Below are 26,893 nucleotides of genomic sequence, written 5' to 3' on the forward strand. Positions count from 1 at the left end.
CTCAGGTCCAGGGCCGCTGGGCCTTCCTTCCTAGTGGAACTAACATCATGCCCTGGACCAGAACTGGGTTGGCTCAGGTCCAGGGCCGCTGGGCCTTCCTTCCTAGTGGAACTAACATCATGCCCTGGACCAGAACTGGGTTGGCTCAGGTCCAGGGGCGCTGGGCCTTCCTTCCTAGTGGAACTAACATCATGCCCTGGACCAGAACTGGGTTGGCTCAGGTCCAGGGCCGCTGGGCCTTCCTTCCTAGTGGAACTAACATCATGCCCTGGACCAGAACTGGGTTGGCTCAGGTCCAGGGCCGCTGGGCCTTCCTTCCTAGTGGAACTAACATCATGCCCTGGACCAGAACTGGGTTGGCTCAGGTCCAGGGCCGCTGGGCCTTCCTTCCTAGTGGAACTAACATCATGCCCTGGACCAGAACTGGGTTGGCTCAGGTCCAGGGCCGCTGGGCCTTCCTTCCTAGTGGAACTAACATCATGCCCTGGACCAGAACTGGGTTGGCTCAGGTCCAGGGCCGCTGGGCCTTCCTTCCTAGTGGAACTAACATCATGCCCTGGACCAGAACTGGGTTGGCTCTGGTGGACATCACAAGCACAGCCTGGTACACACTCCACCTGCTGGCCATTCTAGTTAAAACGATTGCAACAATTTTTCTCTCTCTGTCTCTCTCTCTCCCTCCTCCCACCCGCCCCCGCTCTCTCCCTCCTCCCACCCGGCTCTCTCCCTCCTCCCTCCCCACCCTCCCTGCTCTCTCTCCCTCCCTCCCTCCCCCACCCTCCCTGCTCTCTCCCCCACCCACCCTCCCTCCTCCCTCCCCCCACCCTCCTCCCTCCCCCCACCCTCCCTGCTCTCTCCCCCACCCTCCCTGCTCTCTCCCTCCTCCCACCCTCCCTGCTCTCTCCCTGCTCCCTCCCCACCCTCCCTGCTCTCTCCCCCACCCTCCCTCCTCCCTCCCCCACCCTCCCTGCTCTCTCCCCACCCTCCCTGCTCTCTCCCTCCTCCCACCCTCCCTGCTCTCTCCCTGCTCCCTCCCCCACCCTCCCTGCTCTCTCCCCACCCTCCCTGCTCTCTCCCCCCACCCTCCCTGCTCTCTCCCTCCCCCCACCCTCCCTGCTCTCTCCCTCCTCCCTCCCCCACCCTCCCTGCTCTCTCCCTCCTCCCTCCCCCATCAGGTGATTGCTGGCTCCTAGCAGCCATAGCTTCTCTAACCCTTAATGAGAGGCTGCTCCACCGAGTGGTCCCTCATGGTCAGTCCTTCCAAGAGGACTATGCTGGGATCTTCCACTTTCAGGTACGACTACACACACACACACATCTCCCTCCTGTCAGGTTACACACACACCTGCAGGGTTATAGCATCCTTTAGGCAAGACAGTTACATTACATTCAATAACCCTTTATTATTCCCTTGTTTGCTGAAATGATCGACCCATAATGGACCTTCTTTGAGTCCGTTTAATTTTTTTATTTTTTTCAACAAGGAAAAATCAATACATCATTAAAACACACAACAATCCCATTGAGACACAGAGTCTCTTTTTACATCAGGGATTAAAACCACAACAATCAATACCATTAGAAGGCAGCAACAATCAATACATCATTAAAACACACAACAATCAATACATCATTAAAACACACAACAATCAATATATCACATCATTAAAACACACAACAATCAATACATCATTAAAACACAACAATCAATACATCATTAAAACACACAACAATCAATACATCACATCATTAAAACACACAACCATCAATACATCACATCATTAAAACATACAACCATCAATACAATACAACATGATCCAGACTACAACAACAAATGAATTCAGTAGCACTAACACATCTAGATGAAGCATGGATTCTAGACTATTCCATTCAGTAGCACTAACACATCTAGATGAAGCATGGATTCTAGACTATTCCATTCAGTAGCACTAACACATCTAGATGAAGCATGGATTCTAGACTATTCCATTCAGTAGCACTAACACATCTAGATGAAGCATGGATTCTAGACTATTCCATTCAGTAGCACTAACACATCTAGATGAAGCATGGATTCTAGACTATTCCATTCAGTAGCACTAACACATCTAGATGAAGCATGGATTCTAGACTATTCCATTCAGTAGCACTAACACATCTAGATGAAGCATGGATTCTAGACTATTCCATTCAGTAGCACTAACACATCTAGATGAAGCATGGATTCTAGACTATTCCATTCAGTAGCACTAACACATCTAGATGAAGCATGGATTCTAGACTATTCCATTCAGTAGCACTAACACATCTAGATGAAGCATGGGATTCAGACTATTCATTCAGTAGCACTAACACGTCTAGATGAAGCATGGATTCTAGACTATTCCATTCAGTAGCACTAACACATCTAGATGAAGCATGCATTCTAGACTATTCCATTCAGTAGCACTAACACATCTAGTGTGTAGCACTAACATGGATTGTAGACTATTCCATTCAGTAGCACTAACACATCTAGATGAAGCATGGATTCTAGACTATTCCATTCAGTAGCACTAACACATCTAGATGAAGCAGGGATTCAGTAGCACTAACATGTCTAGATGAAGCATGGATTCTAGACTATTCCATTCAGTAGCACTAACACATCTAGATGAAGCATGCATTCTAGACTATTCCATTCAGTAGCACTAACACATCTAGATGAAGCATGGATTCTAGACTATTCCATTCAGTAGCACTAACACATCTGGATGAAGCATGGATTCTAGACTATTCCATTCAGTAGCACTAACACATCTAGATGAAGCATGGATTCTAGACTATTCCATTCAGTAGTACTAACACATCTAGATGAAGCATGGATTCTAGACTATTCCATGAGTTTAGTGCACAAGACGGGAAGGCAGTCTTGCCTAATACTGTAAATGTCCTGGGGACTTTAAGTAGCAACCACCAAGCAGACTGGGTATGGTAACATAGCAACCACCTAGCAGACCGGGTATGGTAACATAGCAACCACCTAGCAGACCGGGTCTGGTAACTTCAGGTGATGAAGGAGACCAGACTACAGAGTTGAACAGGGATAATCAATAGACTTTGAAGGGAAACACTTATTCAGTGACTATATTCATAGGTTACACCTCCGCTATTCAGTCGCGTCATGCCATTGTAATGAACGTTCTCAACGCGCCCTCCGCTATTCAGTCACGTCATTGTAATGAACGTTCTCAACACGCCATCCGCTATTCAGTCACGTCATTGTAATGAACGTTCTCAACGCGCCCTCCGCCATTCAGTCACGTCATTGTAATGAACGCGTTCTCCGCCATTCAGTCCAGCCATTCAGTCACGTCATTGTAATGAACGTTCTCAACGCGCCCTCCGCTATTCAGTCACGTCATTGTAATGAACGTTCTCAACGCGCCCTCCGCTATTCAGTCACGTCATTGTAATGAACGTTCTCAACGCGCCATCCGCTATTCAGTCACGTCATTGTAATGAACGTTCTCAACGCGCCCTCCGCTATTCAGTCACGTCATTGTAATGAACGTTCTCAACGCGCCATCCGCTATTCAGTCACGTCATTGTAATTCTCGAATTCGTTCTCATGCCATTGTTATGAACGTTCTCCTCCGCTATTCAGTCACGTCATTGTAATGAACGTTCTCAACGCGCCCTCCGCTATTCGGTCGAGCCATGTCATTGTTGGAAATACAATGACATTGATAATATTTAGTAGGAAACAGCTTTGTAATCATTATCATTTCGTCAAATTTGCTTTAGACTAATGGCAATGTTGTCATTTGCTAGCAAAATTCGTCAAAATAGCTAGCAATGCTTAACGTTAGCTATCTAAAATCATACTAATTATTTGTCTTCTTTAGAAATGTCATCGTGTTTCCAAGCCACAGCAATGCACTTCAGACCAAATCTTCATCAGCGCCCAATGAGGTTGCAACGAGTAGAAAGTTATTTAATGTGACGAAACATCCAACCCCATGTTAAACACAGTCGCAATCTCCATGTAGTTGTGACAAATTGACCATTTTGCTTAACGTTTAGTCCCGGGCAATGACGTTATATGTACTGCAGTCATATTCTCTTGAAAGCATTTCGGAAAACAGCATGTTTGTTTGTCTGTAAAGAGTGCTACTTGGTCAATTCCGACTTCTGCGTTGGCTGTGCAGTATTTACGGTGATACTGCCTCTGAAGAAGGCAGGCCATTCATACCTCTTTCACTCCGCGGAGCAACGCAGTGCTGTTGTCAAGGAAGTGAGTTTGTGTTTATACACGACCTCCCGCCCCCTCACCTACCGTCAGCCAATCATGTCAATGCGGAGCTATTGTATACGGAGCCTTCCGCATTCTTACACAATTTGGGAGGAGCGATGCAGTACAGCGCCTCGGATCAAGCATAAGTTGGCTTTAAGGGTACACTACCGCTTTCTAAATGCCCACACAAACCCTTCTCACACAAAATGCCTCTGGCATTTACTAGTTTGTAAAGGAATGCCGCTGCTGAAGTGGGACTAAGGTCCATCACTAGACGATCAGACAAATCATCTTGAGCTGCTTGCCTGCTGCCTGCCTGTATGACAATTCAGCAACTAGACAGACAGTCAGAACCGTGCACTAGGTCTATCAGTATAGGCAGGTCAGCCACCAGACAGAACCATGCACTAGGTCTATCTATCAGTATAGGCAGGTCAGCCACCAGACAGACAGAACCATGCACTAGGTCTATCTATCAGTATAGGCAGGTCAGCCACCAGACAGACAGACAGAACCGTGCACTAAGTCTATCTATCAGTATAGGCAGGTCAGCAACCAGACAGACAGAACCGTGCACTAGGTCTATCTATCAGTATAGGCAGGTCAGCCACCAGACAGACAGACAGAACCGTGCACTAGGTCTATCTATCAGTATAGGCAGGTCAGCCACCAGACAGAACCATGCACTAGGTCTATCTATCAGTATAGGCAGGTCAGCCACCAGACAGTCAGTCAGAACCGTGCACTAGGTCTATCTATCAGTATAGGCAGGTCAGCCACCAGACAGACAGTCAGAACCGTGCACTAGGTCTATCTATAAGTATAGGCAGGTCAGCCACCAGACAGACAGAATCGTGCACTAGGTCTATCTATCAGTATAGGCAGCTCAGCCACCAGACAGACAGAATCGTGCACTAGGTCTATCTATCAGTATAGGCAGGTCAGCAACCAGACAGACAGACAGAACCGTGCACTAGGTCTATCTATCAGTATAGGCAGGTCAGCCACCAGACAGAACCGTGCACTAGGTCTATCTATCAGTATAGGCAGGTCAGCCACCAGACAGACAGACAGAACCATGCACTAGGTCTATCTATCAGTATAGGCAGGTCAGCCACCAGACAGAACCGTGCACTAGGTCTATCTATAAGTATAGGCAGGTCAGCCACCAGACAGACAGTCAGAACCGTGCACTAGGTCTATCTATAAGTATAGGCAGGTCAGCCACCAGACAGTCAGAACCGTGCACTAGGTCTATCTATCAGTATAGGCAGGTCAGCCACCAGACAGAACCATGCACTAGGTCTATCTATCAGTATAGGCAGGTCAGCCACCAGACAGAGAACCGGTCAGCCACCAGACAGAACCGTGCACTAGGTCTATCTATCAGTATAGGCAGGTCAGCCACCAGACAGACAGTCAGAACCGTGCACTAGGTCTATCTATCAGTATAGGCAGGTCAGCCACCAGACAGACAGAACCATGCACTAGGTCTATCTATCAGTATAGGCAGGTCAGCCACCAGACAGACAGAACCATGCACTAGGTCTATCTATCAGTATAGGCAGGTCAGCCACCAGACAGACAGTCAGAACCGTGCACTAGGTCTATCTATAAGTATAGGCAGGTCAGCCACCAGACAGTCAGAACCGTGCACTAGGTCTATCTATCAGTATAGGCAGGTCAGCCACCAGACAGAACCATGCACTAGGTCTATCTATCAGTATAGGCAGGTCAGCCACCAGACAGAACCATGCACTAGGTCTATCTATCAGTATAGGCAGGTCAGCCACCAGACAGAACCGTGCACTAGGTCTATCTATAAGTATAGGCAGGTCAGCCACCAGACAGACAGAACCATGCACTAGGTCTATCTATCAGTATAGGCAGGTCAGCCACCAGACAGACAGTCAGAACTGTGCACTAGGTCTATCTATCAGTATAGGCAGGTCAGCCACCAGACAGACAGTCAGAACGTGCACTAGGTCTATCTATCAGTATAGGCAGGTCAGCCACCAGACAGACAGACAGAACCGTGCACTAGGTCTATCTATAAGTATAGGCAGGTCAGCCACCAGACAGTCAGAACCGTGCACTAGGTCTATCTATCAGTATAGGCAGGTCAGCCACCAGACAGAACCATGCACTAGGTCTATCTATCAGTATAGGCAGGTCAGCCACCAGACAGACAGTCAGAACTGTGCACTAGGTCTATCTATCAGTATAGGCAGGTCAGCCACCAGACAGAACCATGCACTAGGTCTATCTATCAGTATAGGCAGGTCAGCCACCAGACAGAACCATGCACTAGGTCTATCTATCAGTATAGGCAGGTCAGCCACCAGACAGAACCGTGCACTAGGTCTATCTATCAGTATAGGCAGGTCAGCCACCAGACAGAACCATGCACTAGGTCTATCTATCAGTATAGGCAGGTCAGCCACCAGACAGACAGTCAGAACTGTGCACTAGGTCTATCTATCAGTATCTCTATCAGTATAGGAACCGTGCAGCTCTATCAGTATAGGCAGCTCAGCCACCAGACAGACAGAATCGTGCACTAGGTCTATCTATCAGTATAGGCAGGTCAGCAACCAGACAGACAGACAGAACCGTGCACTAGGTCTATCTATAAGTATAGGCAGGTCAGCCACCAGACAGTCAGAACCGTGCACTAGGTCTATCTATCAGTATAGGCAGGTCAGCCACCAGACAGAACCATGCACTAGGTCTATCTATCAGTATAGGCAGGTCAGCCACCAGACAGACAGTCAGAACTGTGCACTAGGTCTATCTATCAGTATAGGCAGGTCAGCCACCAGACAGACAGTCAGAACTGTGCACTAGGTCTATCTATCAGTATAGGCAGGTCAGCAACCAGACAGACAGACAGAACCGTGCACTAGGTCTATCTATAAGTATAGGCAGGTCAGCCACCAGACAGTCAGAACCGTGCACTAGGTCTATCTATCAGTATAGGCAGGTCAGCAACCAGACAGACAGACAGAACCGTGCACTAGGTCTATCTATCAGTATAGGCAGGTCAGCCACCAGACAGAACCATGCACTAGGTCTATCTATCAGTATAGGCAGGTCAGCCACCAGACAGACCGTCAGAACTGTGCACTAGGTCTATCTATCAGTATAGGCAGGTCAGCCACCAGACAGAACCGTGCACTAGGTCTATCTATCAGTATAGGCAGGTCAGCTTCAATCCACAAGAACGCTGCCCTTTGAGGTAGCTTTTTAAGGAAGTCACCATTTTTTTAAATTGAGACCTACCCCAGGTTTCAGGAGACAGCTGTGTTCAGTGTTTTGCTATCCAGCTGAAGTTGCTATAAGAAAGAAAAAAACACTCTGTCTCTCTGTCTTCAGTTCTGGCAGTTTGGTGAGTGGGTGGACGTGGTGATTGATGACCGGCTGCCAACGAAGAATGGAGAGCTCATGTTCGTCCACTCGGCCGAGGGCAATGAGTTCTGGAGCGCCCTGCTGGAGAAGGCCTACTCCAAGTATGTCAACAAAGGCCCTTGGGTTGCGTCCCAATCGGCGCTCTGTTCTCTACGAAGTGCACTACTTTTAACCAGGGCCCATGTACAAGTAGTGTAAACACTCTGTCATATAGAGTTTATCCTTGTCTGAAATATGCTACTAGTTGATAATGCTGACCTGATACGTGACTGTGTATCTCTGTGTCTCTCCCGTCAGGCTGAATGGTTCCTACGAGGCTCTGTCTGGAGGCAGCACCACAGAAGGTTTTGAGGACTTCACCGGTGGTGTCTCTGAGATGTACGATCTCCGGAAGGCTCCACGGGACCTGTACAGGATCATCAGCAAAGCCCTGGACAGAGGCTCATTGCTGGGCTGCTCCATCGACGTGAGTCCCCCTTCCCCGGTCCTCCTGGTACTGCGGTCCTGGAAAACAGCCAGGGGACAGTTAGTTTGATGTTCTTACATTTAAAAAATATTGGCCATGTTCTGTTATAATCTCCACCCGGCACAGGACTGGCCACCCCTCATAGCCTGGTTCCTCTCTACCCGGCACAGCCAGAAGAGGACTGGCCACCCCTCATAGCCTGGTTCCTCTCTACCCGGCACAGCCAGAAGAGGACTGGCCACCCCTCATAGCTTGGTTCCTCTCTAGGTTTCTTCCTAAGTTTTGTCCTTTTCTAGGGAGTTTTTCCTAGCCACCGTGCTTCTACACCTGTATTGCTTGCTGTTTGGGGTTTTAGGCTGGGTTTCTGTACAGCACTTTGAAGATACCAGCTGATGTACGAAGGGCTTTATAAATACATTTGATTTGAAACAACATCATCGTGAACTTGAAATAGTCATACCAGAACATCATCGTGAACTTGCATGACATAGTGTAACTGATCGGATTTAACATCTTAACCATTGTAGACCAAGGGGGAAATATCTCATTGCAAGAGTGTGGTTCCTAATCAGCTCCACCACAATAGCATAAAATAGTCAATTCATCCAAATAAGATAACACTGATTCAGATGCATCATGGATCTTGTATTCTTCTAATGACATCTTGTGACTACAGATCACCAGTGCCTTTGACATGGAGTCAGTCACGTTCAAGAAGCTGGTGAAAGGACATGCTTACTCAGTCACCGGCCTGAAGCAGGTAATACCTGACCAGGAACCCTGGGTCTTACCTGTCTCTACTGTGTAGTTAGTAGGTAGACTGTGTCTCTAGTGTGTTGTTGGTATATAGACTGTGTCTCTAGTGTGTTGTCAGTATATAGACTGTGTCTCTACTGTGTAGTTAGTAGGTAGACTGTGTCTCTAGTGTGTTGTCAGTAGGTAGACTGTCTCTAGTGTGTTGTCAGTATGTAGACTGTGTCTCCAGTGTGTTGTTAGTATATAGACTGCTACTAGTGTGTTGTCAGTATATAGACTGTCTCTAGTGTGTTGTCAGTAGGTAGACTGTGTCTCTAGTGTGTTGTCAGTATATAGACTGTCTCTAGTGTGTTGTCAGTATGTAGACTGTTACTAGTGTGTTGTCAGTAGGTAGACTGTCTCTAGTGTGTTGTCAGTATGTAGACTGTTACTAGTGTGTTGTCAGTAGGTAGACTGTGTCTCTAGTGTGTTGTCAGTATGTAGACTGTGTCTCTAGTGTGTTGTCAGTAGGTAGACTGGGTCTCTAGTGTGTTGTCAGTAGGTAGACTGTGTCTCTAGTGTGTTGTCAGTATATAGACTGGGTCTCTAGTGTGTTGTAGGTATATAGACTGTGTCTCTACTGTGTTGTCAGTAGGTAGACTGTGTCTCTAGTGTGTTGTCAGTATATAGACTGTTACTAGTGTGTTGTCAGTAGGTAGACTGTGTCTCTAGTGTGTTGTCAGTAGGTAGACTGTGTCTCTAGTGTGTTATTAGTATATAGACTGTGTCTCTAGTGTGTTGTCAGTAGGTAGACTGTGTCTCTAGTGTGTTGTCAGTATATAGACTGTTACTAGTGTGTTGTCAGTAGGTAGACTGTGTCTCTAGTGTGTTGTCAGTATATAGACTGTGTCTCTAGTGTGTTATTAGTATATAGACTGTGTCTCTAGTGTGTTGTCAGTAGGTAGACTGTGTCTCTAGTGTGTTATTAGTATATAGACTGTGTCTCTAGTGTGTTGTCAGTAGGTAGACTGTGTCTCTAGTGTGTTATTAGTATATAGACTGTGTCTCTAGTGTGTTGTCAGTATGTAGACTGTGTCTCTAGTGTGTTGTTAGTATATAGACTGTGTCTCTAGTGTGTTGTCAGTAGGTAGACTGTGTCTCTAGTGTGTTGTTAGTATATAGACTGGGTCTCTAGTGTGTTGTCAGTAGGTAGACTGTGTCTCTAGTGTGTTGTTAGTATATAGACTGTGTCTCTAGTGTGTTGTCAGTAGGTAGACTGTCTCTAGTGTGTTGTCAGTAGGTAGACTGTGTCTCTAGTGTGTTGTCAGTATGTAGACTGTCTCTAGTGTGTTATTAGTATGTAGACTGTGTCTCTAGTGTGTTGTCAGTATGTAGACTGTTACTAGTGTGTTGTCAGTATGTAGACTGTTACTAGTGTGTTGTCAGTATGTAGACTGTCTCTAGTGTGTTGTCAGTAGGTAGACTGTCTCTAGTGTGTTGTCAGTAGGTAGACTGTGTCTCTAGTGTGTTGTCAGTATGTAGACTGTGTCTCTAGTGTGTTGTCAGTATGTAGACTGTTACTAGTGTGTTGTCAGTATGTAGACTGTTACTAGTGTGTTGTCAGTATATAGACTGTGTCTCTAGTGTGTTGTCAGTAGGTAGACTGTCTCTAGTGTGTTGTCAGTAGGTAGACTGTGTCTCTAGTGTGTTGTCAGTATATAGACTGTTACTAGTGTGTTGTCAGTAGGTAGACTGTCTCTAGTGTGTTGTTAGTATGTAGACTGTTACTAGTGTGTTGTCAGTATATAGACTGGGTCTCTAGTGTGTTGTCAGTATATAGACTGTTACTAGTGTGTTGTCAGTATGTAGACTGTTACTAGTGTGTTGTCAGTAGGTAGACTGTGTCTCTAGTGTGTTGTCAGTATGTAGACTGTGTCTCTAGTGTGTTGTCAGTAGGTAGACTGTCTCTAGTGTGTTGTTAGTAGGTAGACTGTCTCTAGTGTGTTGTCAGTAGGTAGACTGTGTCTCAAGTGTGTTGTCAGTAGGTAGACTGTCTCTAGTGTGTTGTCAGTATGTAGACTGTTACTAGTGTGTTGTCAGTAGGTAGACTGTCTCTAGTGTGTTGTCAGTATGTAGACTGTTACTAGTGTGTTGTCAGTAGGTAGACTGTGTCTCTAGTGTGTTGTCAGTATGTAGACTGTGTCTCTAGTGTGTTGTCAGTAGGTAGACTGGGTCTCTAGTGTGTTGTCAGTAGGTAGACTGTGTCTCTAGTGTGTTGTCAGTATATAGACTGGGTCTCTAGTGTGTTGTAGGTATATAGACTGTGTCTCTACTGTGTTGTCAGTAGGTAGACTGTGTCTCTAGTGTGTTGTCAGTATATAGACTGTTACTAGTGTGTTGTCAGTAGGTAGACTGTGTCTCTAGTGTGTTGTCAGTGTATAGACTGTGTCTCTAGTGTGTTATTAGTATATAGACTGTGTCTCTAGTGTGTTGTCAGTAGGTAGACTGTGTCTCTACTGTGTTGTCAGTAGGTAGACTGTGTCTCTAGTGTGTTGTCAGTAGGTAGACTGTGTCTCTAGTGTGTTATCAGTAGGTAGACTGTGTCTCTAGTGTGTTGTCAGTATGTAGACTGTGTCTCTAGTGTGTTGTTAGTATATAGACTGTTACTAGTGTGTTGTCAGTATGTAGACTGTTACTAGTGTGTTGTCAGTAGGTAGACTGTCTCTAGTGTGTTGTTAGTATATAGACTGTGTCTCTAGTGTGTTGTCAGTATGTAGACTGTTTGTATTGCTGTTGTCAGTATGTAGACTGGGTCTAGTGTGTTATTAGTATGTAGACTGTGTCTCTAGTGTGTTGTCAGTAGGTAGACTGTCTCTAGTGTGTTGTCAGTAGGTAGACTGTGTCTCTAGTGTGTTGTCAGTATGTAGACTGTCTCTAGTGTGTTATTAGTATGTAGACTGTGTCTCTAGTGTGTTGTCAGTATGTAGACTGTTACTAGTGTGTTGTCAGTATGTAGACTGTCTCTAGTGTGTTATTAGTATATAGACTGTTACTAGTGTGTTGTCAGTATGTAGACTGTTACTAGTGTGTTGTCAGTATGTAGACTGTGTCTCTAGTGTGTTGTCAGTATGTAGACTGTGTCTCTAGTGTGTTGTCAGTAGGTAGACTGTCTCTAGTGTGTTGTCAGTATGTAGACTGTGTCTCTAGTGTGTTGTCAGTATATAGACTGTGTCTCTAGTGTGTTGTCAGTATGTAGACTGTTTGTATTGCTGTTGTCAGTATGTAGACTGTGTCTCTAGTGTGTTGTCAGTATGTAGACTGGGTCTAGTGTGTTATTAGTATGTAGACTGTGTCTCTAGTGTGTTGTCAGTAGGTAGACTGTCTCTAGTGTGTTGTCAGTAGGTAGACTGTGTCTCTAGTGTGTTGTCAGTATGTAGACTGTCTCTAGTGTGTTATTAGTATGTAGACTGTGTCTCTAGTGTGTTGTCAGTATGTAGACTGTTACTAGTGTGTTGTCAGTATGTAGACTGTGTCTCTAGTGTGTTGTCAGTATGTAGACTGTCTCTAGTGTGTTGTCAGTAGGTAGACTGTGTCTCTAGTGTGTTGTCAGTATGTAGACTGTGTCTCTAGTGTGTTGTCAGTATGTAGACTGTTACTAGTGTGTTGTCAGTATGTAGACTGTTACTAGTGTGTTGTCAGTATATAGACTGTGTCTCTAGTGTGTTGTCAGTAGGTAGACTGTCTCTAGTGTGTTGTCAGTAGGTAGACTGTGTCTCTAGTGTGTTGTCAGTATATAGACTGTTACTAGTGTGTTGTCAGTAGGTAGACTGTCTCTAGTGTGTTGTCAGTATGTAGACTGTTACTAGTGTGTTGTCAGTATATAGACTGGGTCTCTAGTGTGTTGTTAGTATATAGACTGTTACTAGTGTGTTGTCAGTATGTAGACTGTTACTAGTGTGTTGTCAGTAGGTAGACTGTGTCTCTAGTGTGTTGTCAGTATGTAGACTGTGTCTCTAGTGTGTTGTCAGTAGGTAGACTGTCTCTAGTGTGTTGTTAGTAGGTAGACTGTCTCTAGTGTGTTGTCAGTAGGTAGACTGTGTCTCTAGTGTGTTGTCAGTATGTAGACTGTTACTAGTGTGTTGTCAGTATGTAGACTGCGTCTCTAGTGTGTTGTCAGTATGTAGACTGTCTCTAGTGTGTTGTCAGTAGGTAGACTGTCTCTAGTGTGTTGTCAGTAGGTAGACTGTGTCTCTAGTGTGTTGTGAGTATGTAGACTGTGTCTCTAGTGTGTTGTCAGTATGTAGACTGTGTCTCTAGTGTGTTGTCAGTATGTAGACTGTTACTAGTGTGTTGTCAGTATGTAAACTGTTACTAGTGTGTTGTCAGTATATAGACTGTGTCTCTAGTGTGTTGTCAGTATGTAGACTGGGTCTAGTGTGTTATTAGTATGTAGACTGTGTCTCTAGTGTGTTGTCAGTAGGTAGACTGTCTCTAGTGTGTTGTCAGTAGGTAGACTGTGTCTCTAGTGTGTTGTCAGTGTGTAGACTGTCTCTAGTGTGTTATTAGTATGTAGACTGTGTCTCTAGTGTGTTGTCAGTATGTAGACTGTTACTAGTGTGTTGTCAGTATGTAGACTGTGTCTCTAGTGTGTTGTCAGTATGTAGACTGTCTCTAGTGTGTTGTCAGTAGGTAGACTGTCTCTAGTGTGTTGTCAGTAGGTAGACTGTGTCTCTAGTGTGTTGTCAGTATGTAGACTGTGTCTCTACTGTGTTGTCAGTAGGTAGACTGTGTCTCTAGTGTGTTGTCAGTAGGTAGACTGTGTCTCTAGTGTGTTATCAGTAGGTAGACTGTGTCTCTAGTGTGTTGTCAGTATGTAGACTGTGTCTCTAGTGTGTTGTCAGTATGTAGTCTGTTACTAGTGTGTTGTCAATAGGTAGACTGTGTCTCTAGTGTGTTGTCAGTATGTAGACTGTTACTAGTGTGTTGTCAGTAGGTAGACCGTGTCTCTAGTGTGTTGTCAGTAGGTAGACTGTGTCTCTAGTGTGTTGTCAGTATGTAGACTGTTACTAGTGTGTTGTCAGTAGGTAGACTGTGTCTCTAGTGTGTTGTTAGTATATAGACTGTGTCTCTAGTGTGTTATTAGTATGTAGACTGTTTGTATTGCTGTTGTCAGTATGTAGACTGTGTCTCTAGTGTGTTGTCAGTATGTAGACTGGGTCTAGTGTGTTATTAGTATGTAGACTGTGTCTCTAGTGTGTTGTCAGTAGGTAGACTGTCTCTAGTGTGTTGTCAGTAGGTAGACTGTGTCTCTAGTGTGTTGTCAGTATGTAGACTGTCTCCAGTGTGTTATTAGTATGTAGACTGTGTCTCTAGTGTGTTGTCAGTATGTGGACTGTGTCTCTAGTGTGTTGTCAGTAGGTAGACTGTCATTGGTGTGTTGTTAGTAGGTAGACTGTCTCTAGACTGTCTCTGTGTGTTGTCAATAGGTAGACTGTGTCTCTAGTGTGTTGTCAGTGTGTAGACTGTTACTAGTGTGTTGTTAGTAGGTAGACTGTCTCTAGTGTGTTGTCAGTAGGTAGACTGTGTCTCTAGTGTGTTGTCAGTATGTAGACTGTCTCTAGTGTGTTGTCAGTAGGTAGACTGTCTCTAGTGTGTTGTCAGTAGGTAGACTGTTTCTCTAGTGTGTTGTCAGTATGTAGACTGTCTCTAGTGTGTTGTCAGTAGGTAGACTGTCTCTAGTGTGTTGTCAGTAGGTAGACTGTGTCTCTAGTGTGTTGTCAGTGTGTAGACTGTGTCTCTAGTGTGTGTTGTCAGTATGTAGACTGTTACTAGTGTGTTGTCAGTATGTAGACTGTTACTAGTGTGTTGTCAGTATGTAGACTGTCAGTATATAGACTACAGTAGGTAGACTGTGTCTCTAGTGTGTTGTCAGTATGTAGACTGTTACTCAGTAGTGTGTTGTCAGTATATAGACTGTGTCTCTACTGTGTTGTCAGTAGACTGTCTCTAGTGTGTTGTCAGTATGTAGACTGTCTCTAGTGTGTTGTCAGTACTGTGTCTCTAGTGTGTTGTTCAGTCAGTAGGTAGACTGTGTCTCTGTGTGTGTAGGTTATCAGTATGTAGACTGTGTCTCTAGTGTGTTGTCAGTATGTAGACTGTGTCTCTAGTGTGTTGTCTCTAGTATGTAGACTGTGTCTCTAGTGTGTTGTCAGTATATAGACTGTGTCTCTAGTGTGTCAGTGTCAGTATGTAGACTGTTCTAGTGTGTTGTCAGTAGGTAGACTGTCTCTAGTAGACTGTGTCTCTAGTGTGTTGTCAGTATGTAGACTGTGTCTCTAGTGTGTTGTCAGTATGTAGACTGTTCTAGTGTGTTGTCAGTAGGTAGACTGTGTCTCTAGTGTGTTGTCAGTATGTAGACTGTTACTACTGTGTCTCTAGTGTGTTGTCAGTAGGTAGACTGTGTCTCTAGTGTGTTGTCAGTGTGTCTCTGTTTGTATTGTGTTGTCAGTATGTAGACTGTGTCTCTAGTGTGTTGTCAGTATGTAGACTGGGTCTCTAGTTATTAGTATGTAGACTGTGTCTCTAGTGTGTTGTCAGTAGGTAGACTGTCTCTAGTGTGTTGTCAGTAGGTAGACTGTGTCTCTAGTGTGTTGTCAGTATGTAGACTGTCTCCAGTGTGTTATTAGTATGTAGACTGTGTCTCTAGTGTGTTGTCAGTATGTGGACTGTGTCTCTAGTGTGTTGTCAGTAGGTAGACTGTCATTGGTGTGTTGTTAGTAGGTAGACTGTCTCTAGTGTGTTGTCAATAGGTAGACTGTGTCTCTAGTGTGTTGTCAGTATGTAGACTGTTACTAGTGTGTTGTTAGTAGGTAGACTGTCTCTAGTGTGTTGTCAGTAGGTAGACTGTGTCTCTAGTGTGTTGTCAGTATGTAGACTGTCTCTAGTGTGTTGTCAGTAGGTAGACTGTCTCTAGTGTGTTGTCAGTAGGTAGACTGTGTCTCTAGTGTGTTGTCAGTATGTAGACTGTCTCTAGTGTGTTGTCAGTAGGTAGACTGTCTCTAGTGTGTTGTCAGTAGGTAGACTGTGTCTCTAGTTTGTTGTCAGTGTGTAGACTGTGTCTCTAGTGTGTTGTCAGTATGTAGACTGTTACTAGTGTGTTGTCAGTATGTAGACTGTTACTAGTGTGTTGTCAGTAGGGAGACTGTTACTAGTGTGTTGTCAGTATATAGACTGTTACTAGTGTGTTGTCAGTAGGTAGACTGTGTCTCTAGTGTGTTGTCAGTATGTAGACTGTGTCTCTAGTGTGTTGTCAGTATATAGACTGTTACTAGTGTGTTGTCAGTATATAGACTGGGTCTCTAGTGTGTTGTCAGTATATAGACTGTCTCTAGTGTGTTATTAGTATGTAGACTGTGTCTCTAGTGTGTTGTTAGTATATAGACTGTGTCTCTAGTGTGTTGTCAATAGGTAGACTGTGTCTCTAGTGTGTTGTCAGTGTGTAGACTGTTACTAGTGTGTTGTTAGTATGTAGACTGTGTCTCTAGTGTGTTGTCAGTATGTATATAGACTGTCTCTAGTGTGTTGTCAGTATGTAGACTGTCTCTAGTGTGTTGTCAGTAGGTAGACTGTCTCTAGTGTGTTGTCAGTAGGTAGACTGTGTTGTCAGTATGTAGACTGTCTCTAGTGTGTTGTCAGTAGGTAGACTGTCTCTAGTGTGTTGTCAGTATGTAGACTGTGTCTCTAGTGTTGTTGTCAGTATGTAGACTGTCTCTAGTGTGTTGTCAGTAGTAGACTGTTCTAGTGTGTTGTCAGTATGTAGACTGTTACTCTCTAGTGTGTTGTCAGTAGGTAGACTGTTACTAGTGTGTTGTCAGTATGTAGACTGTCTCTAGTGTGTTGTCAGTAGGTAGACTGTCTCTAGTGTGTTGTCAGTAGGTAGACTGTGTCTCTAGTGTGTTGTCAGTATATAGACTGTTACTAGTGTGTTGTCAGTATATAGACTGGGTCTCTAGTGTGTTGTCAGTATATAGACTGTCTCTAGTGTGTTATTAGTATGTAGACTGTGTCTCTAGTGTGTCGTCAGTATGTAGACTGTCTCTAGTGTGTTGTCAGTATGTAGACTGTGTCTCTAGTGTGTTGTCAGTAGGTCGACTGTGTCTCTACTGTGTTGTCAGTAGGTAGACTGTGTCTCTAGTGTGTTGTCAGTAGGTAGACTGTTACTAGTGTGTTGTCAGTATGTAGACTGTTACTAGTGTGTTGTCAGTAGGGAGACTGTTACTAGTGTGTTGTCAGTATATAGACTGTTACTAGTGTGTTGTCAGTAGGTAGACTGTGTCTCTAGTGTGTTGTCAGTATGTAGACTGTGTCTCTAGTGTGTTGTCAGTATATAGACTGTTACTAGTGTGTTGTCAGTATATAGACTGGGTCTCTAGTGTGTTGTCAGTATGTAGACTGTTACTAGTGTGTTGTCAGTAGGTAGACTGTGTCTCTAGTGTGTTGTTAGTATATAGACTGTGTCTCTAGTGTGTTGTCAATAGGTAGACTGTGTCTCTAGTGTGTTGTCAGTGTGTAGACTGTTACTAGTGTGTTGTTAGTAGGTAGACTGTCTAGTGTGTTGTCAGTAGGTAGACTGTGTCTCTAGTGTGTTGTCAGTATGTAGACTGTCTCTAGTGTGTTGTCAGTAGGTAGACTGTCTCTAGTGTGTTGTCAGTAGGTAGACTGTGTCTCTAGTGTGTTGTCAGTATGTAGACTGTCTCTAGTGTGTTGTCAGTAGGTAGACTGTCTCTAGTGTGTTGTCAGTAGGTAGACTGTGTCTCTAGTTTGTCGTCAGTGTGTAGACTGTGTCTCTAGTGTGTTGTCAGTATGTAGACTGTTACTAGTGTGTTGTCAGTATGTAGACTGTTACTAGTGTGTTGTCAGTAGGGAGACTGTTACTAGTGTGTTGTCAGTATATAGACTGTTACTAGTGTGTTGTCAGTAGGTAGACTGTGTCTCTAGTGTGTTGTCAGTATGTAGACTGTGTCTCTAGTGTGTTGTCAGTATATAGACTGTTACTAGTGTGTTGTCAGTATATAGACTGGGTCTCTAGTGTGTTGTCAGTATGTGTTATTAGTAGACTGTGTCTCTAGTGTGTTGTCAGTATGTAGACTGTCTCTAGTGTGTTGTCTGTATGTTGTAGACTGTCTCTAGTGTGTTGTCAGTAGGTAGACTGTGTCTCTAGTGTGTTGTCAGTAGGTAGACTGTGTCTCTAGTGTGTTGTCAGTAGGTAGACTGTGTCTCTAGTGTGTTGTCAGTAGGTAGACTGTGTCTCTAGTGTGTTGTCAGTAGTATGTAGACTGTGTCTCTAGTGTGTTGTCAGTATGTAGACTGTGTCTCTAGTGTGTTGTCAGTAGGTAGACTGTGTCTCTAGTGTGTTGTCAGTATGTAGACTGTTCTAGTGTGTTGTCAGTAGGTAGACTGTCTCTAGTGTGTCAGTAGGTAGACTGTGTCTCTAGTGTGTTGTCAGTATGTAGACTGTTACTAGACTGTCTCTAGTGTGTTGTCAGTATGTAGACTGTTACTAGTGTGTTGTCAGTAGGTAGACTGTGTCTCTAGTGTGTTGTCAGTATGTAGACTGTTACTAGTGTGTTGTCAGTAGGTAGACTGTGTCTCTAGTGTGTTGTCAGTATGTAGACTGTTCTAGTGTGTTGTCAGTAGGTAGACTGTCTCTAGTGTGTTGTCAGTATGTAGACTGTCTCTAGTGTGTTGTCAGTAGTGTATTATTAGTATGACTGTGTCTCTAGTGTGTTGTTCAGTATGTAGACTGTCTCTAGTGTGTTGTTAGTATGTAGACTGTAGTACTGTCTCTAGTGTGTTGTCAGTAGGTAGACTGTGTCTCTAGTGTGTTGTCAGTAGGTAGACTGTGTCTCTAGTGTGTTGTCAGTATGTAGACTGTGTCTCTAGTGTGTTGTCAGTATGTAGACTGTCTCTAGTGTGTTGTCAGTAGGTAGACTGTCTCTAGTGTGTTGTCAGTAGGTAGACTGTGTCTCTAGTGTGTTGTCAGTGTCAGTAGGTAGTAGTGTCTCTAGTGTGTTGTCAGTATGTAGACTGTGTCTCTAGTGTGTTGTCAGTAGGTAGACTGTGTCTCTAGTGTGTTGTCAGTATGTAGACTGTGTCTCTAGTGTGTTGTCAGTATGTAGACTGTCTCTAGTGTGTTGTTAGTATGTAGACTGTCTCTAGTGTAGTTGTGTTGTCAGTAGGTAGACTGTCTCTAGTGTGTTGTCAGTATATAGACTGTTCTAGTGTGTTGTCAGTAGGTTGACTGTGTCTCTAGTTTGTTGTCAATGTGTAGACTGTGTCTCTAGTGTGTTGTCAGTATGTAGACTGTTACTAGTGTGTTGTCAGTATGTAGACTGTTACTAGTGTGTTGTCAGTATGTAGACTGTTACTAGTGTGTTGTCAGTAGGTAGACTGTGTCTCTAGTGTGTTATCAGTAGGTAGACTGTGTCTCTAGTGTGTTGTCAGTATGTAGACTGTGTCTCTAGTGTGTTGTCTGTTAGTGTTGTAGACTGTGTCTCTAGTGTGTTGTTAGTATGTAGACTGTTACTAGTGTGTTGTCAGTAGGTAGACTGTGTCTCTAGTGTGTTGTCAGTATTATTAGACTGTTCTAGTGTGTTGTCAGTAGGTAGACTGTGTCTCTAGTGTGTTGTCAGTATGTAGACTGTGTCTCTAGTGTGTTGTCAGTATGTAGACTGTCTCTAGTGTGTTGTCAGTAGGTAGACTGTCTCTAGTGTGTTGTCAGTAGGTAGACTGTGTCTCTAGTGTGTTGTCAGTATGTAGACTGTGTCTCTAGTGTGTTGTCAGTATGTAGACTGTGTCTCTAGTGTGTTGTCAGTATGTAGACTGTGTCTCTAGTGTGTTGTCAGTATGTAGACTGTTCTCTAGTGTGTTGTCAGTAGGTAGACTGTTCTCTAGTGTGTTGTCAGTAGGTAGACTGTCTCTAGTGTGTTGTCAGTAGGTAGACTGTGTCTCTAGTGTGTTGTCAGTGTGTAGACTGTTAGTAGTGTGTTGTCACTGTGTCTCTAGTGTGTTGTCAGTATGTAGACTGAGACGTGTCTCTAGTGTGTTGTCAGTATGTAGACTGTCTCTAGTGTGTTGTCAGTATGTAGACTGTGTCTCTAGTGTGTTGTCAGTATGTAGACTGTGTCTCTAGTGTGTTGTCAGTATGTAGACTGTTACTAGTGTGTTGTCAGTATGTAGACTGTGTCTCTAGTGTGTTGTCAGTATATAGACTGTGTCTCTAGTGTGTTGTCAGTAGGTAGACTGTCTCTAGTGTGTTGTCAGTAGGTAGACTGTCTCTAGTGTGTTGTCAGTATAGACTGTGTCTCTAGTGTGTTGTCAGTATGTAGACTGTGTCTCTAGTGTGTTGTCAGTATGTAGACTGTCTCTAGTGTGTTGTCAGTATGTAGACTGTGTCTCTAGTGTGTTGTCAGTATGTAGACTGTCTCTAGTGTGTTGTCAGTAGGTAGACTGTCTCTAGTGTGTTGTCAGTAGGTAGACTGTGTCTCTAGTGTGTTGTCAGTAGACTGTTGTCAGTAGGTAGACTGTTCTAGTGTGTTGTCAGTAGGTAGACTGTGTCTCTAGTGTGTTGTCAATATGTAGACTGTGTCTCTAGTGTGTTGTCAGTATGTAGACTGTTACTAGTGTGTTGTCTAGTGTGTTGTCAGTATGTAGACTGTGTCTCTAGTGTGTTGTCAGTAGGTAGACTGTGTCTCTAGTGTGTTGTCAGTAGGTAGACTGTGTCTCTATGTGTGTTCTAGTGTATTAGTATGTAGACTGTTTGTATTGTGTTGTCAGTATGTAGACTGTGTCTCTAGTGTGTTGTCAGTATGTAGACTGGGTCTCTAGTGTGTTATTAGTATGTAGACTGTGTCTCTAGTGTGTTGTCAGTAGGTAGACTGTCTCTAGTGTGTTGTCAGTAGGTAGACTGTGTCTCTAGTGTGTTGTCAGTATGTAGACTGTGTCTCTAGTGTGTTGTCAGTATGTAGACTGTGTCTCTAGTGTGTTGTCAGTATGTAGACTGTGTCTCTAGTGTGTTGTCAGTATGTGGACTGTGTCTCTAGTGTGTTGTCAGTATGTAGACTGTCATTGGTGTGTTGTGTGTAGTAGTAGACTGTCTCTAGTGTGTTGTCAATAGGTAGACTGTGTCTCTAGTGTGTTGTCAGTGTGTAGACTGTTACTAGTGTGTTGTCAGTATGTAGACTGTGTCTCTAGTGTGTTGTCAGTATGTAGACTGTCTCTAGTGTGTTGTCAGTAGGTAGACTGTCTCTAGTGTGTTGTCAGTAGGTAGACTGTGTCTCTAGTGTGTTGTCAGTATGTAGAATGTGTCTCTAGTGTGTTGTCAGTATGTAGACTGTTACTAGTGTGTTGTCAGTATGTAGACTGTTACTAGTGTGTTGTCAGTATGTAGACTGTTACTAGTGTGTTGTCAGTATATAGACTGTGTCTCTAGTGTGTTGTCAGTAGGTAGACTGTCTCTAGTGTGTTGTCAGTAGGTAGACTGTGTCTCTAGTGTGTTGTTAGTATATAGACTGTGTCTCTAGTGTGTTGTCAGTATGTAGACTGTGTCTCTTGTGTGTTGTCAGTATATAGACTGTTACTAGTGTGTTGTTAGTATATAGACTGGGTCTCTAGTGTGTTGTCAGTATATAGACTGTTACTAGTGTGTTGTCAGTAGGTAGACTGTCTCTAGTGTGTTGTCAGTATGTAGACTGTTACTAGTGTGTTGTCAGTATATTGACTGGGTCTCTAGTGTGTTGTCAGTATATAGACTGTTACTAGTGTGTTGTCAGTAGATAGACTGTCTCTAGTGTGTTGTCAGTAGGTAGACTGTGTCTCTAGTGTGTAGTTAGTATGTAGACTGTGTCTCTAGTGTGTTGTCAGTATGTAGACTGTGTCTCTAGTGTGTTGTTAGTATATAGACTCTGTGTATTGTTGTTGTCAGTATGTAGACTGTTACTAGTGTGTAGTTAGTATGTAGACTGTGTCTCTAGTGTGTTGTCAGTATGTAGCCTGTGTCTCTAGTGTGTTGTCAGTAGGTAGACTGTGTCTCTAGTGTGTTGTCAGTAGGTAGACTGTGTCTCTAGTGTGTTGTCAGTATGTAGACTGTGTCTCTAGTGTGTTGTCAGTATGTAGTCTGTTACTAGTGTGTTGTCAGTAGGTAGACTGTGTCTCTAGTGTGTTGTCAGTATGTAGACTGTTACTAGTGTGTTGTCAGTAGGTAGACTGTGTCTCTAGTGTGTTGTCAGTATGTAGACTGTGTCTCTAGTGTGTTGTCAGTATGTAGACTGTCTCTAGTGTGTTATTAGTATGTAGACTGTGTCTCTAGTGTGTTGTCAGTAGGTAGACTGTCTCTAGTGTGTTGTTAGTAGGTAGACTGTCTCTAGTGTGTTGTCAGTAGGTAGACTGTGTCTCTAGTGTGTTGTCAGTATGTAGACTGTCTCTAGTGTGTTGTCAGTAGGTAGACTGTCTCTAGTGTGTTGTCAGTAGGTTGACTGTGTCTCTAGTTTGTTGTCAATGTGTAGACTGTGTCTCTAGTGTGTTGTCAGTATGTAGACTGTTACTAGTGTGTTGTCAGTATGTAGACTGTTACTAGTGTGTTATCAGTAGGTAGACTGTGTCTCTAGTGTGTTATCAGTAGGTAGACTGTGTCTCTAGTGTGTTGTCAGTATGTAGACTGTGTCTCTAGTGTGTTGTCAGTATGTAGTCTGTTACTAGTGTGTTGTCAGTAGGTAGACTGTGTCTCTAGTGTGTTGTCAGTATGTAGACTGTTACTAGTGTGTTGTCAGTAGGTAGACTGTGTCTCTAGTGTGTTGTCAGTAGGTAGACTGTGTCTCTAGTGTGTTGTCAGTATGTAGACTGTTACTAGTGTGTTGTCAGTAGGTAGACTGTGTCTCTAGTGTGTTGTTAGTATATAGACTGTGTCTCTAGTGTGTTATTAGTATGTAGACTGTTTGTATTGCTGTTGTCAGTATGTAGACTGTGTCTCTAGTGTGTTGTCAGTATGTAGACTGGGTCTAGTGTGTTATTAGTATGTAGACTGTGTCTCTAGTGTGTTGTCAGTAGGTAGACTGTCTCTAGTGTGTTGTCAGTAGGTAGACTGTGTCTCTAGTGTGTTGTCAGTATGTAGACTGTGTCTCTAGTGTGTTGTCAGTATGTAGACTGTGTCTCTAGTGTGTTATTAGTATGTAGACTGTGTCTCTAGTGTGTTGTCAGTATGTGGACTGTGTCTCTAGTGTGTTGTCAGTAGGTAGACTGTCATTGGTGTGTTGTTAGTAGGTAGACTGTCTCTAGTGTGTTGTCAATAGGTAGACTGTGTCTCTAGTGTGTTGTCAGTGTGTAGACTGTTACTAGTGTGTTGTCAGTATGTAGACTGTGTCTCTAGTGTGTTGTCAGTATGTAGACTGTCTCTAGTGTGTTGTCAGTAGGTAGACTGTCTCTAGTGTGTTGTCAGTAGGTAGACTGTGTCTCTAGTGTTTTGTCAGTATGTAGAATGTGTCTCTAGTGTGTTGTCAGTATGTAGACTGTTACTAGTGTGTTGTCAGTATGTAGACTGTTACTAGTGTGTTGTCAGTATATAGACTGTGTCTCTAGTGTGTTGTCAGTAGGTAGACTGTCTCTAGTGTGTTGTCAGTAGGTAGACTGTGTCTCTAGTGTGTTGTTAGTATATAGACTGTGTCTCTAGTGTGTTGTCAGTATGTAGACTGTGTCTCTTGTGTGTTGTCAGTATATAGACTGTTACTAGTGTGTTGTTAGTATATAGACTGGGTCTCTAGTGTGTTGTCAGTATATAGACTGTTACTAGTGTGTTGTCAGTAGGTAGACTGTCTCTAGTGTGTTGTCAGTATGTAGACTGTTACTAGTGTGTTGTCAGTATATTGACTGGGTCTCTAGTGTGTTGTCAGTATATAGACTGTTACTAGTGTGTTGTCAGTAGATAGACTGTCTCTAGTGTGTTGTCAGTAGGTAGACTGTGTCTCTAGTGTGTAGTTAGTATGTAGACTGTGTCTCTAGTGTGTTGTCAGTATGTAGACTGTGTCTCTAGTGTGTTGTTAGTATATAGACTCTGTGTATTGTTGTTGTCAGTATGTAGACTGTTACTAGTGTGTAGTTAGTATGTAGACTGTGTCTCTAGTGTGTTGTCAGTATGTAGCCTGTGTCTCTAGTGTGTTGTCAGTAGGTAGACTGTGTCTCTAGTGTGTTGTCAGTAGGTAGACTGTGTCTCTAGTGTGTTGTCAGTAGGTAGACTGTGTCTCTAGTGTGTTGTCAGTATGTAGCCTGTGTCTCTAGTGTGTTGTTAGTATATAGACTGTGTCTCTAGTGTGTTGTCAGTATATAGACTGTCTCTACTGTGTTGTCAGTAGGTAGACTGTCTCTAGTGTGTTGTCAGTATGTAGACTGTCTCTAGTGTGTTGTCAGTAGGTAGACTGTGTCTCTAGTGTGTTTTCAGTATGTAGACTGTCTCTAGTGTGTTATTAGTATGTAGACTGTGTCTCTAGTGTGTTGTCAGTAGGTAGACTGTGTCTCTAGTGTGTTGTCAGTAGGTAGACTGTGTCTCTAGTGTGTTGTCAGTATGTAGACTGTTACTAGTGTGTTGTCAGTAGGTAGACGGTGTCTCTAGTGTGTTGTTAGTATATAGACTGTGTCTCTAGTGTGTTATTAGTATGTAGACTGTTTGTATTGCTGTTGTCAGTATGTAGACTGTGTCTCTAGTGTGTTGTCAGTATGTAGACTGGGTCTAGTGTGTTATTAGTATGTAGACTGTGTCTCTAGTGTGTTGTCAGTAGGTAGACTGTCTCTAGTGTGTTGTCAGTAGGTAGACTGTGTCTCTAGTGTGTTGTCAGTATGTAGACTGTGTCTCTAGTGTGTTGTCAGTATGTAGACTGTGTCTCTAGTGTGTTATTAGTATGTAGACTGTGTCTCTAGTGTGTTGTCAGTATGTGGACTGTGTCTCTAGTGTGTTGTCAGTAGGTAGACTGTCATTGGTGTGTTGTTAGTAGGTAGACTGTCTCTAGTGTGTTGTCAATAGGTAGACTGTGTCTCTAGTGTGTTGTCAGTGTGTAGACTGTTACTAGTGTGTTGTCAGTATGTAGACTGTGTCTCTAGTGTGTTGTCAGTATGTAGACTGTCTCTAGTGTGTTGTCAGTAGGTAGACTGTCTCTAGTGTGTTGTCAGTAGGTAGACTGTGTCTCTAGTGTTTTGTCAGTATGTAGAATGTGTCTCTAGTGTGTTGTCAGTATGTAGACTGTTACTAGTGTGTTGTCAGTATGTAGACTGTTACTAGTGTGTTGTCAGTATGTAGACTGTTACTAGTGTGTTGTCAGTATATAGACTGTGTCTCTAGTGTGTTGTCAGTAGGTAGACTGTCTCTAGTGTGTTGTCAGTAGGTAGACTGTGTCTCTAGTGTGTTGTTAGTATATAGACTGTGTCTCTAGTGTGTTGTCAGTATGTAGACTGTGTCTCTAGTGTGTTGTCAGTATATAGACTGTTACTAGTGTGTTGTTAGTATATAGACTGGGTCTCTAGTGTGTTGTCAGTATATAGACTGTTACTAGTGTGTTGTCAGTAGGTAGACTGTCTCTAGTGTGTTGTCAGTATGTAGACTGTTACTAGTGTGTTGTCAGTATATTGACTGGGTCTCTAGTGTGTTGTCAGTATATAGACTGTTACTAGTGTGTTGTCAGTAGATAGACTGTCTCTAGTGTGTTGTCAGTAGGTAGACTGTGTCTCTAGTGTGTAGTTAGTATGTAGACTGTGTCTCTAGTGTGTTGTCAGTATGTAGACTGTGTCTCTAGTGTGTTGTTAGTATATAGACTCTGTGTATTGTTGTTGTCAGTATGTAGACTGTTACTAGTGTGTAGTTAGTATGTAGACTGTGTCTCTAGTGTGTTGTCAGTATGTAGCCTGTGTCTCTAGTGTGTTGTCAGTAGGTAGACTGTCTCTAGTGTGTTGTCAGTAGGTAGACTGTGTCTCTAGTGTGTTGTCAGTAGGTAGACTGTGTCTCTAGTGTGTTGTCAGTATGTAGCCTGTGTCTCTAGTGTGTTGTTAGTATATAGACTGTGTCTCTAGTGTGTTGTCAGTATATAGACTGTCTCTACTGTGTTGTCAGTAGGTAGACTGTCTCTAGTGTGTTGTCAGTATGTAGACTGTCTCTAGTGTGTTGTCAGTAGGTAGACTGTGTCTCTAGTGTGTTTTCAGTATGTAGACTGTCTCTAGTGTGTTATTAGTATGTAGACTGTGTCTCTAGTGTGTTGTCAGTAGGTAGACTGTCTCTAGTGTGTTGTTAGTAGGTAGACTGTCTCTAGTGTGTTGTCAGTAGGTAGACTGTGTCTCTAGTGTGTTGTCAGTATGTAGACTGTCTCTAGTGTGTTGTCAGTAGGTAGACTGTCTCTAGTGTGTTGTCAGTAGGTAGACTGTGTCTCTAGTTTGTTGTCAGTGTGTAGACTGTGTCTCTAGTGTGTTGTCAGTATGTAGACTGTTACTAGTGTGTTGTCAGTATGTAGACTGTTACTAGTGTGTTGTCAGTAGGGAGACTGTTACTAGTGTGTTGTCAGTATATAGACTGTTACTAGTGTGTTGTCAGTATGTAGACTGTGTCTCTAGTGTGTTGTCAGTATATAGACTGTTACTAGTGTGTTGTCAGTATATAGACTGGGTCTCTAGTGTGTTGTCAGTAGGTAGACTGTCTCTAGTGTGTTGTCAGTAGGTAGACTGTGTCTCTAGTGTGTTGTCAGTAGGTAGACTGTGTCTCTAGTGTGTTATCAGTAGATAGGCTGTGTCTCTAGTGTGTTGTCAGTATGTAGACTGTGTCTCTAGTGTGTTGTCAGTATGTAGTCTGTTACTAGTGTGTTGTCAGTAGGTAGACTGTGTCTCTAGTGTGTTATTAGTATGTAGACTGTTACTAGTGTGTTGTCAGTAGGTAGACTGTGTTTCTAGTGTGTTATTAGTATGTAGACTGTGTCTCTAGTGTG

At 43.5% G+C, this 26,893-nt stretch overlaps 1 protein-coding gene across 1 annotated transcript in view; it reads left to right on the plus strand.

Moving 5' to 3' along the window:
- LOC115126269 (calpain-1 catalytic subunit-like) overlaps window positions 1–26,893 on the plus strand; it is a 104,489-nt gene that overhangs the window by 26,118 nt on the left and 51,478 nt on the right. The window contains exons 7-10 of the mRNA XM_065002338.1: window positions 1,176–1,294; window positions 7,652–7,785; window positions 7,982–8,150; window positions 8,827–8,910. Coding sequence (XP_064858410.1) covers window positions 1,176–1,294; window positions 7,652–7,785; window positions 7,982–8,150; window positions 8,827–8,910 — 506 coding nt within the window. The remainder of the gene's footprint in view (window positions 1–1,175; window positions 1,295–7,651; window positions 7,786–7,981; window positions 8,151–8,826; window positions 8,911–26,893) is intronic.

Source organism: Oncorhynchus nerka, linkage group LG16, assembly GCF_034236695.1.
Source record: "Oncorhynchus nerka isolate Pitt River linkage group LG16, Oner_Uvic_2.0, whole genome shotgun sequence".
Classification (NCBI taxonomy): domain Eukaryota; kingdom Metazoa; phylum Chordata; class Actinopteri; order Salmoniformes; family Salmonidae; genus Oncorhynchus; species Oncorhynchus nerka.